At 43.9% G+C, this 13,049-nt stretch overlaps 1 protein-coding gene across 2 annotated transcripts; it reads left to right on the top strand.

Moving 5' to 3' along the window:
* The first annotated feature begins 350 nt into the window (after window positions 1–350).
* LOC147973766 (uncharacterized) lies at window positions 351–12,652 on the top strand. Of its 2 annotated transcripts, none has more exons than XM_087522242.1 (4): window positions 351–556; window positions 919–957; window positions 2,848–2,926; window positions 12,016–12,652. In XM_087522242.1, the coding sequence occupies exons 3-4, from the start codon at window positions 2,852–2,854 to the stop codon at window positions 12,469–12,471; spliced, it is 531 nt and encodes a 176-aa protein (XP_087378368.1). In that variant the 5' UTR covers window positions 351–556; window positions 919–957; window positions 2,848–2,851; the 3' UTR covers window positions 12,472–12,652. The 2 variants fall into 2 exon arrangements, with proteins under 2 accessions (XP_087378368.1, XP_087378367.1); XM_087522241.1 differs by having other exon boundaries at window positions 357–556; window positions 2,851–2,926.
* Window positions 12,653–13,049: the final 397 nt, after the last annotated feature.

Here is a 13,049-nt window from a genome sequence, read left to right as displayed (position 1 = left end):
CGCTTAAGCCCAAAAACCCACAGTGCACCCTTCCGTGCCAGCCTGCTAGGCCTGCTCGTGTCCTCCTGCCCCTGTTTCCTATTCTCATGTGCGTGTGTACAGATTTCTCAAAAAAAATAAAAAAAATGTGCGTGTGTACAGGGGCAGCGAGAGCAGGGTGTCACTCTGTCTTGGCTCGCTAGGTGCAAGCAAGCCCGCCTGGGTACGAGTCCGGAGGAGACCTGGGTGTTTATGCTGCGTTTGGATGTTCGTATTGGGCTGTTGAATTGGATTTGGTAATGGGCTGACCCTAATACAGACGTTTGGATGTACTCTGAAACAACCCACTGAAACGGAAACGAATACGCTGGAGTTTTCGCTCGCACGCGCCCACCCATCGCGCCAATACAGAGGCTTGGACCTCCGATTTCGCCTGAATTGCTTCCCTCCGGCAAAACAAAACGTTTCGTCAGTTCTTTCCTCCCCCTACCACGAGACAGAGGGTTCGAGAGAGGAAACCGCCGCCAGGCAGATCGACGGCGGCACCCTCGCAGATCCACCACGCCGGCCAGCGTAGGTATGGTCGCCGCCTCCCCTTCCCTTCTTCCTTTGCCGCCGTCCCTTCCCCTCCTCCGGCGCTGCCCCTTCTCGTTCTCTCTGGCCTTGCTCGCCGTGGCCAGATCGGATCTGAAGCCAACGGCGGCAGTCCACTCCGGCGCCGGCCCTTCCTTTCTCTCCAGCCGTGCGGTGGACCACTCTGCCGGTGCACATCTCCTCTCCCTCGGACCACCTCCTGGGCCGCCCCTTCTTCTGTGTGTCCAGCCAGCCCCTTCTTCATCCATGATTCTTCCCTATCTCCAAGCAGCCTACTCTGTTTCCTTTTCTTCCCAGCCCTCTTGTCAATGATTTGCTGAGCACTGATGTATCCTCTTGTTGCAGGTTGGATTAAAAGTTGGAAGCCATCTAGGCCAACCTGAGGTATGAATCTGCAATTTTGTGAACTATGCTTGTGGTGGTCTGATGCATATGCTTGTCTTATGATGAATTTGATGCATGCTTATGTATGATTTGATGCATCATGGTCATACAATTTTGTGAACCTTCAATGCTTGTGGTGGTCTGATGCATATGGTCATCTTGAATGATGCATGGTTATATTGAAATTAGCCCAAAGTTAACATAATATATCTACATTGTAGCTGCATGTCACAAATGAATTTGATTGCTTCCATTACCGAAGAGAACAAAAGAAGAAAAAGGAAAAGGATCATCTTGACAGCGATGTATGTTGAGTCAGTTTGTCTTGGCCTAGCTTATCTTAGTACGCAGAGAGTACCGAAGAGTTTGCGATGCTTTAGTGACGAAGAGCTTCGATATGTTCATAGGAAGTACTTGCTGAAAGAAATGTACAATGGGCACTTAACCAAAAGGAATTTTCATGATCTTTGCACAATGTTGCGTATGAAGTGTGGTCTGGAAGATAGCGTATATGTCACTGTAGAAGAAAAGGTTGCTATGTTCTTGTTGGTGGCTGGACATGGTATTAAAATGAGAGTGTTGCGTGGCACTTACAAGCGTTCTTTAGAGACTATCAGTAGGCACTTCTCGAATGTGTTGACAGCCATTCTTTCCCTAACCGGGAAGTTTATCAAGCTTCCTGATCCTTCTATTGAACCTTCGGATGATTACAAATGGAAGTGGTTTGGAAATGCCTTGGGAGCACTAGATGGGTGTCATGTTGATGTTTCTGTCGTTGCGGCTGACGAAGGGAGGTCAGGAACAGAAAGCAAGATATCACCACTAACATGCTAGGTGTTGTTGACTGGAACATGACATTTCTTTATGTTCTACCTGGCTGGGAGGGATCTGCATCTGACTCCAGAGTGTTGCGTGATGCAATGAGAAATGATCGTCAAGATGCATTTGTTATACCTCATGGTATGATTGTTTCTCTTGGCATTTTGTTTCTTTTTGTGTTAATGTTAGCTAAATCTAATTGCTGCACCATAGGAAAATACTACCTAGTGGATGCTGGCTACACCAATGGACCTGGCTTTCTAGCTCCATTCAGATCGACTAGGTACCACTTGAAAGAGTGGGTCTCAAGTCAACAACAACCCCAAACTGACAAAGAGTTGTATAACTTGCGTCATTCTCGGGCTAGAAATGTTGTGGAGAGAACTTTTGGCCTATGGAAGAAAAAATGGGCCATTCTACGAATTCAATCTTTCTTTGACATAAAGGACTAGGTAACAAGTATCCATATGGTGTTGAATAACATATGGACTGTATGACATGCTAATTTAAATATAAATCATTGCAGATTCGAATTATTAATGCTTGTTGTGTGTTACACAACTTTGCAAGGGATAGGCAGCATATGATGGATGATTTATTGCTGCAAGAAGTTCATGCTGACCTAGCAAATTTGGAACATGAGCCCGTGGACGACACTGACTTGATTACATTTGTTCAAGTCACTAATGAATGGACCAACTTTAGGCAACAATTATCGCAAGACATGTATGCTGAATACCTTCTCAGGCATGCTGAATTAGAGATGGCGTAGTTAGTTGATGGTGGATTAGTTAGTGGATGTGCCTAGGTGGTGGTTGTCTCATTTTTTGTAGTGCCTAGGTGGTGGTTGTCTCATATTGGTAGTGCCTAGGTGATGATGGTAGCTTGCTGATTGTCTTTTGTGTGATAGCTTGGTTGACCATGATGGTGCCTTGTGTGGTCTTTTGTACATGCATCATCTTCATATTAATATATATGTGATGGATTTTCTCGAAATTTGCACTCTCATTCAGCATTTATTTGACTTAAAATACTTTTTTTTCCTTTGTGCAAAAATGTTATTCTTTGTAGCAGCATGGCTGAAGGAACTGGTACTGGAAAGAGGACTTATGTCACATGGGATGATGAGATGGACGCTGCCTTGCTTGAGGTACTTGTTCATCATCACAATATGGGTGACCATTCACAAAATGGATGGAAAGCACATGTGTACAGTGCAGCTATCAAGAATGTGAAGGAGAAGTGCAATAAGGATATCGCGAAGAACAACATATTAGGAAGGCTTAGGACTTTCGACAATCAATTTGAAATCATTAACAAGATCCTTTCTCAAAGCGGTTTTGGTTGGGATAGGGTCAATAATAAGCTATCCATTGATAGCGACGATGTGCGGACTAAATATTTGGAGGTAACTGTTGGGGAATGTAGTAATTTTAAAAAATTTCCTACGTACACGCAAGATCATGGTGATGCATAGCAACGAGATGGGAGAGTGTTGTCTACGTACCCTCGTAGACCGAAGCGGAAGCGTTGACGCAACGTAGAGTAGGTAGCCGTACGTCTTCCCGGTCCAACCGATCCAAGCACCGTTACTCCGGCACCTTCGAGTTCTTGGCACACGTCCAGCTCGATGACGCTCCCCGGACTCCGATCCAGCAAAGTTTCGGGGAGGAGTTTCGTCAGCACAACGGCGTGGTGACGATCTTGATGTTCAACCGTCACAGGGCTTCGCCTAAGCACCGCTATAATATGACTGAGGTGTAATATCGTGGAGGGGGGCACCGCACACGGCTAAGAAACGATCACGAAGATCAACTTGTGTGTTCTAGGGTGCCCCCTGCCCCCGTATATAAAGGAGCAAGGGGGGAGGCCGGCCGGCCCTATGGGGCGCGCCAAAGGGAGGGGGGAGTCCTCCTCCTAGTGGGAGTAGGACTCCCCTTTCCTAGTCCAACTAGGAAGAAAGAGGGGGAAGGAAAGAGAGGGAGAGGGAGAGGGAAAGAGGGGCCGCGCACCCCCTCCCTAGTCCAATTCGGACTCCCCATGGGGGGGGCGCCACCTCCTGGGCTGCTGCCCTCTCTCTCCCCTCAGGCCCACTAAGGCCCAATACTTCCCTGGGGGGTTCCGGTAACCCCTCCGGCACTCCGGTTTTCTCCGAAATCACCCGGAACACTTCCGGTGTCCGAATATAGTCGTCCAATATATTGATTATGTCTCGACCATTTCGAGACTCCTCGTCATGTCCGTGATCACATCCGGGACTCCGAACAACCTTCGGTACATCAAAATACATAAACTCATAATGAAACTGTCATCGTAACGTTAAGCGTGCGGACCCTACGGTTCGAGAACAATGTAGACATGACCGAGACACGTCTCTGGTCAATAACTAATAGCGGAACCTGGATGCTCATATTGGTTCATACATATTCTACGAAGATCTTTATCGGTCAGACCGCATAACAATATACGTTGTTCCCTTTGTCATCGGTATGTTACTTGCCCGAGATTCGATCGTCGGTATCTCAATACCTAGTTCAATCTCGTCACCGGCAAGTCTTTACTCATTCCGTAATACATCATCTCACAACTAACTCATTAGTTGCAATGCTTGCAAGGCTTATGTGATGTGCATTACCGAGAGGGCCCAGAGATACCTCTCCGACAATCGGAGTGACAAATCCTAATCTCGAAATACGCCAATCCAACATGTACCTTTGGAGACACCTGTAGAGCACCTTTATAATCACCCAGTTACGTTGTGACGTTTGGTAGCACACAAAGTGTTCCTCCGGCAAACGGGAGTTGCATAATCTCATAGTCATAGGAACATGTATAAGTCATGAAGAAAGCAATAGCAACATACTAAACGATCGGGTGCTAAGCTAATGGAATGGGTCATGTCAATCAGATCATTCAACTAATGATGTGATCCCGTTAATCAAATAACAACTCTTTGTTCATGGTTAGGAAACATAACCATCTTTGATTAACGAGCTAGTCAAGTAGAGGCATACTAGTGACACTCTGTTTGTCTATGTATTCACACATGTATTATGTTTCCGGTTAATACAATTGTAGTATGAATAATAAACTTTTATCATGATATAAGGAAATAAATAATAACTTTATTATTGCCTCTAGGGCATATTTCCTTCAGTCTCCCACTTGCACTAGAGTCAATAATCTAGATTACACAATAATGATTCTCACACCCATGGAGCCTTGGTGCTGATCATGTTTTGCTCGTGGAAGAGGCTTAGTCAACGGGTCTGCTACATTCAGATCCGTATGTATCTTGCAAATCTCTATGTCTCCCACCTGGACTAGATCCTGGATGGAATTGAAGCGTCTTTTGATGTGCTTGGTTCTCTTGTGAAATCTGGATTCCTTCGCCAAGGCAATTGCACCAGTATTGTCACAAAAGATTTTCATTGGACCCGATGCACTAGATATGACACCTAGATCGGATATGAACTCCTTCATCCAGACTCCTATGTTTGCTGCTTCCGAAGCAGCTATGTACTCCGCTTCACATGTAGATCCCGCCACGACGCTTTGTTTAGAACTGCACCAACTGACAGCTCCAACGTTTAATGTAAACACGTATCCGGTTTGCGATTTAGAATCGTCCGGATCAGTGTCAAAGCTTGCATCAACGTAACCGTTTACGACGAGCTCTTTGTCACGTCCATATACGAGAAACATATCCTTAGTCCTTTTCAGGTACTTCAGGATGTTCTTGACCGCTGTCCAGTGATCCACTCCTGGATTACTTTGGTACCTCCCTGCTAGACTTATAGCAAGGCACACATCAGGTCTGGTACACAGCATTGCATACATGATAGAGCCTATGGCTGAAGCATAGGGAACATCTTTCATTTTCTCTCTATCTTCTGCAGTGGTCGGTCATTGAGTCTGACTCAATTTCACACCTTATAACACAGGCAAGAACCCTTTCTTTGCTTGATCCATTTTGAACTTTTTTAAAATCTTGTCAAGGTATGTGCTTTGTGAAAGTCCAATTAAGCGTCTTGATCTATCTCTATAGATCTTAATGCCTAATATGTAAGCAACTTCATCGAGGTCTTTCATTGAAAAACTCTTATTCAGGTATCCCTTTATGCTATCCAGAAATTCTATATCATTTCCAGTCAATAATATGTCATCCACATATAATATCAGAAATGCTACAGAGCTCCCACTCACTTTCTTGTAAATACAGGCTTCTCCGAAAGTCTGTATAAAACCAAATGCTTTGATCACACTATCAAAGCGTTTATTCCAACTCCGAGAGGCTTGCACCAGTCCATAGATGGATCGCTGGAGCTTGCACACTTTGTTAGGTCCCTTTGGATTGACAAAACCTTCTGGTTGCATCATATACAACTCTTCTTCCAGAAACCCATTCAGGAATGCAGTTTTGACATCCATCTGCCAAATTTCATAATCATAAAATGCGGCAATTGCTAACATGATTCGGACAGACTTAAGCATCGCTACGGGTGAGAAGGTCTCATCGTAGTCATTCCCTTGAACTTGCCGAAACCCTTTTGCGACAAGTCGAGCTTTGTAGACAGTAATATTACCGTCAGCGTCAGTCTTCTTCTTGAAGATCCATTTATTCTCAATTGCTTGCCGATCATCGGGCAAGTCAACCAAAGTCCACACTTTGTTCTCATACATGGATCCCATCTCAGATTTCATGGTTTCAAGCCATTTTGCGGAATCTGGGCTCACCATCGCTTCTTCATAATTCGTAGGTTCATCATGATCTAGTAGCATGACTTCCAGAACAGGATTACCGTACCACTCTGGTGCGGATCTCACTCTGGTTGATCTACGAGGTTCAGTAGTATCTTGTTCTGAAGTTTCATGATCATTATCATTAACTTCCTCACTTATTGGTGTAGGTGTCACAGAAACAGATTTCTGTGATGCATTACTCTCCAACAAGGGAGCAGGTACAGTTACCTCGTCAAGTTCTACTTTCCTCCCACTCACTTCTTTCAGGAGAAATTCCTTCTCTAGAAAGTTTCCGAACTTAGCAACAAAAGTCTTGCCTTCAGATCTGTGATAGAAGGTGTATCCAATAGTCTCCTTTGGATATCCTATGAAGACACATTTATCTGATTTGGGTTCGAGCTTATCAGGTCGAAGCTTTTTCACATAAGCATCGCAGCCCCAAACTTTCAGAAACGACAACTTTGGTTTCTTGCCAAACCATAGTTCATAAGTGGTCGTCTCAACGGATTTTGATGGTGCCCTATTTAACGTTAATGCGTTCGTCTCTAAAGCATAACCCCAAAACGATAGCGGTAAATCGGTAAGAGACATCATAGATCGCACCATATCAAGTAAAGTATGATTACGACGTTCGGACACACCATTACGCTGTGGTGTTCCGGGTGGCGTGAGTTGCGAAACTATTCCACATTGTTTGAAATGTACACCAAACTCGTAACTCAAATATTCTCCTCCACGATCAGATCGTAGGAATTTTATTTTCTTGTTACGATGATTTTCAACTTCACTCTGAAATTCTTTGAACTTTTCAAACGTTTCAGACTTATGTTTCATTAAGTAGATATACCCATATCTGCTTAAGTCATCTGTGAAGGTGAGAAGATAACGATATCCGCCACGAGCCTCAATATTCATCGGACCACATACATCTGTATGTATTATTTCCAATAAATCTATTGCTCTCTCCATAGTACCAGAGAACGGTGTTTTAGTCATCTTGCCCATGAGGCACGGTTCGCAAGTACCAAGTGATTCATAATCAAGTGGTTCCAAAAGTCCATCAGTATGGAGTTTCTTCATGCGCTTTACACCGATATGACCTAAACGGCAGTGCCACAAATAAGTTGCACTATCATTATCAACTCTGCATCTTTTGGCTTCAACATTATGAATATGTGTGTCACTACTATCGAGATTCAATAAGAATAGACCATTCTTCAAGGTGCATGACCATAAAAGATATTACTCATATAAATAGAACAACCATTATTCTCTGATTTAAATGAATAACCGTCTCGCATCAAACAAGATCCAGATATAATGTTCATGCTTAACGCTGGCACCAAATAACAATTATTTAGGTCTAATATTAATCCCGAAGGTAGATGTAGAGGTAGCGTGCCGACTGCGATCACATCGACTTTGGAACCATTTCCCACGCGCATCGTCACCTCGTCCTTAGCCAATCTTCGCTTAATCTGTAGTCCCTGTTTCAAGTTGCAAATATTAGCAACAAAACCAGTATCAAATACCCAGGTGCTACTGCGAGCATTAGTAAGGTACACATCAATAACATGTATATCACATATACCTTTGTTCACCTTGCCATCCTTCTTATCCGCCAAATACTTGGGGCAGTTCCGCTTCCAGTGACCAGTCTGCTTGCAGTAGAAGCACTCAGTTTCAGGCTTAGGTCCAGACTTGGGTTTCTTCTCTTGAGCAGCAACTTGCTTGCTGTTCTTCTTGAAGTTTCCCTTCTTCTTCCCTTTGCCCTTTTTCTTGAAACTAGTGGTCTTGTTGACCATCAACACTTGATGCTCCTTCTTGATTTCTACCTCCGCAGCTTTCAGCATTGCGAAGAGCTCGGGAATAGTCTTATTCATCCCTTGCATATTATAGTTCATCACGAAGCTCTTGTAGCTTGGTGGAAGTGATTGGAGAATTCTGTCAATGACGCTATCATCCGGAAGATTAACTCACAGTTGAATCAAGTGATTACAATACCCAGACATCTTGAGTATATGCTCACTGACAGAACTGTTCTCCTCCATCTTGCAGCTATAGAACTTATTGGAGACTTCATATCTCTCAATCCGGGCATTTGCTTGAAATATTAACTTCAACTCCTGGAACATCTCATATGCCCCATGACATTCAAAACGTCGTTGAAGTCCCGGTTCTAAGCCGTAAAGCATGGCACATTGAACTATCGAGTAGTCATCAGCTTTACTCTGCCAGATGTTCATAACATATGGTGTTGCTCTAGCAGCAGGCCTGGCACCCAGCGGTGCTTCCAGGACGTAATTCTTCTGTGCAGTAATGAGGATAATCCTCAAGTTACGGACCCAGTCCGTGTAATTGCTACCATCATCTTTCAACTTTGCTTTCTCAAGGAACGCATTAAAATTCAACGGAACAACAGCACGGGCCATCTATCTACAATCAAACATACATAAGCAAGATACTATCAGGTACTAAGTTCATGATAAATTTAGGTTCAATTAATCATATTACTTAAGAACTCCCACTTAGATAGATATCCCTCTAATCCTCTAAGTGATTACGTGATCCAAATTAACTAAACCATGTCCGATCATCACGTGAGATGGAGTAGTTTCATTGGTGAACATCACTATGTTGATCATATCTACTATATGATTCACGCTCGACCTTTCGGTCTCCGTGTTCCGAGGCCATATCTGTATATGCTTGGCTCGTCAAGTATAACCTGAGTATTCCGCGTGTGCAACTGTTTTGCACCCGTTGTATTTGAACGTAGAGCCTATCACACCCGATCATCACGTGGTGTCTCAGCACGAAGAACTTTCGGAACGGTGCATACTCAGGGAGAACACTTCTTGATAATTTAGAGAGAGATCATCTTATAATGCTACCGTCAATCAAAGCAAGATAAGATGCATAAAAGATAAACATCACATGCAATCAATATAAGTGATATGATAAGGCCATCATCATCTTGTGCTTGTGATCTCCATCTCCGAAGCACCGTCGTGATCACCATCGTCACCGGCGTGACACCTTGATCTCCATCGTAGCATCGTTATCGTCTCGCCAATCTTATGCTTCCACGACTATCGCTACCGCTTAGTGATAAAGTAAAGCATTACAGCGCGATTGCATTGCATACAATAAAGCGACAACCATATGGCTCCTGCCAGTTGCCGATAACTCGGTTACAAAACTTGATCATCTCATACAATAAAATTTAGCATCATGTCTTGACCATATCACATCACAACATGCCCTGCAAAAACAAGTTAGACGTCCTCTACTTTGTTGTTGCAAGTTTTACGTGGCTGCTACGGGCTTAAGCAAGAACTAATCTTACCTACGCATCAAAACCACAACGATAGTTTGTCAAGTTGGTGCTGTTTTAACCTTCGCAAGGACCGGGCGTAGCCACACTCGGTTCAACTAAAGTTGGAGAAACTGACATCCGCCAGCCACCTGTGTGCAAAGCACGGCGGTAGAACCAGTCTCACGTAAGCGTACGCGTAATGTTGGTCCGGGCCGCTTCATCCAACAATACTGCCGAACCAAAGTATGACATGCTGGTAAGCAGTATGACTTATATCGCCCACAACTCACTTGTGTTCTACTCGTGCATATAACATCAAACCATAAAACCTAGGCTCGGATGCCACTGTTGGGGAACGTAGTAATTTCAAAAAATTTCCTACGCACACGCAAGATCATGGTGATGCATAGCAACGAGATGGGAGAGTGTTGTCTACGTACCCTCGTAGACCGAAGCGGAAGCGTTGACGCAATGTAGAGGAAGTAGTCGTACGTCTTCCCGGTCCAACCGATCCAAGCACCGTTACTCCGGCACCTCCGAGTTCTTGGCACACGTTCAGCTCGATGACGCTCCCCGGGCTCTGATCTTGCAAAGCTTTGGGGAGGAGTTCCGTCAGCACGACGGCGTGGTGACAATCTTGATGTTCAACCGCCGCAGGGCTTTGCCTAAGCACCACTACAATATGACTGAGGTGTAATATCGTGGAGGGGGGCACCGCACACGGCTAAGGAACGATCACGAAGATCAACTTGTGTGTTCTAGGGTGCCCCCTGCCCCCGTATATAAAGGAGCAAGGGGGGAGGCCGGTCGGCCCTATGGGGCGCGCCAAAGGGAGGGGGGAGTCCTCCTCCTAGTGGGAGTAGGACTCCCCTTTCCTAGTCCAACTAGGAAGAAAGAGGGGGAAGGAAAGAGAGGGAGAGGGAGAGGGAAAGAGGGGCCGCGCACCCCCTCCCTAGTCCAATTCGGACTCCCCATGGGGGGGGGGCGCCACCTCCTGGGCTGCTGCCCTCTCTCTCCCCTCAGGCCCACTAAGGCCCAATACTTCCCTGGGGGGTTCCGGTAACCCCTCCGGCACTCCGGTTTTCTCCGAAATCACCCGGAACACTTCCGGTGTCCGAATATAGTCGTCCAATATATTGATTATGTCTCGACCATTTCGAGACTCCTCGTCATGTCCGTGATCACATCCGGGACTCCGAACAACCTTCGGTACATCAAAATACATAAACTCATAACGAAACTGTCATCGTAACGTTAAGCGTGCTAACCCTACGGTTCGAGAACAATGTAGACATGACCGAGACACGTCTCTGGTCAATAACCAATAGCGGAACCTGGATGCTCATATTGGTTCATACATATTCTACGAAGATCTTTATCGGTCAGACCGCATAACAATATACGTTGTTCCCTTTGTCATCGGTATGTTACTTGCCCGAGATTCGATCGTCAGTATCTCAATACCTAGTTCAATCTCGTCACCGGCAAGTCTTTACTCGTTCCGTAATACATCATCTCACAACTAACTCATTAGTTGCAATGCTTGCAAGGCTTATGTGATGTGCATTACCGAGAGGGCCCAGAGATACCTCTCCGACAATCGGAGTGACAAATCCTAATCTCGAAATACGCCAACCCAACATGTACCTTTGGAGACACCTGTAGAGCACCTTTATTGCCTTGAAGTTACTCCCGTTTGGTAGCACACAAAGTGTTCCTCCGGCAAACGGGAGTTGCATAATCTCATAGTCATAGGAACATGTATAAGTCATGAAGAAAGCAATAGCAACATACTAAACGATCGGGTGCTAAGCTAATGGAATGGGTCATGTCAATCAGATCATTCAACTAATGATGTGATCCCGTTAATCAAATAACAACTCTTTGTTCATGGTTAGGAAACATAACCATCTTTGATTAACGAGCTAGTCAAGTAGAGGCATACTAGTGACACTCTGTTTGTCTATGTATTCACACATGTATTATGTTTCCGGTTAATACAATTGTAGTATGAATAATAAACTTTTATCATGATATAAGGAAATAAATAATAACTTTATTATTGCCTCTAGGGCATATTTCCTTCAGTAACTTCTATACATTTGCATTTTTAATTATTTTTTGTATGTAACAAAACAGGGCAACAACTTTACTTCTCTGATGGGTGTATTGTGCAGGCTAATAAGAAGGAGAAAGCATTAGCTTCTTACAAGACCAAAGTAGTGAAGCACTGGGAAGCCATCTCTACCATATATTCAAAAGATCATGCGGACGGTGAAGGTGCCAAGACAGGTGCTGAGACTGCTGCTGAGACTGCTGCAGATCTAGAAGAAACAATTGAAGTCTCTCCAGAAACGGTACCAAAGAGACAACGAACAGGTGATGCCATTATATGCATGATTGGAGAAATGAGGACTACTTTCAAGGATGCTTTGAAGACAACTGATCCACTTCCATTGCCAAAGGTTACTACTCCTTCTGAAATACTTGCTGCACTTGAGTTGATACCAGAGTTGGCAGAAGTAGACATGTTGCACTCTTACAGAAAGTTGATTCTTAATGAGCGCTTGTTTGAAGCTCTAATGGAGCTTCCCATGCACATGAGGAAGGCTTGGCTGCTATTATTGCCTTGAAGTTATGATTCCTGTGTCTTGTTAAACTTCTTGGAACTATGTACTGTTTGGTGTGTTATGATTCCTTGAACTATGTATTATTGCCTATCTGAACTATTTGGTTTGTTACATTTGGAACTATGTACTATGTACTGTTCAACTTCTACTTATTTGAACAATTGTGATGTTACATTTGGAACTATGTGCTGTTGAGAATTTGAGACATCTATTTAAACTATATGTGTTGTACTGTGTTGGTGTAAAATTATTTTTGATTCTTTTTGTGTCAATATTATATGATGTCATCCTCGATTTCTAGAATAATTGATGATAATTTTTACTATATAATCATCCAATTATAGTCATACAACTACTGTTTTAATGCATATAGTAATGTTGCTATGCAATTCCAGTGTTTGACATCCAAACACGATTCTGTATTGAAACCTCAGGACGATTCCGTGAGCCAATTCGATATACATCCAAACAACCGAATTCGTATTCATGTCCATTACAATTTCCTGTCTGAATTGGAATTGAAACCAATACAATACATATGCCTCCAATACAGACATCCAAACACAGCGTTAGAGAATTCT

Source organism: Triticum urartu, chromosome 5A (genome assembly GCF_056163025.1).
Source record: "Triticum urartu cultivar PI428250 chromosome 5A, HENAU_Tu73, whole genome shotgun sequence".
Classification (NCBI taxonomy): domain Eukaryota; kingdom Viridiplantae; phylum Streptophyta; class Magnoliopsida; order Poales; family Poaceae; genus Triticum; species Triticum urartu.
The sequence above is the reverse complement of the archived record's forward strand: the minus strand, read 5'-3'. Positions and strand labels throughout refer to the sequence as shown.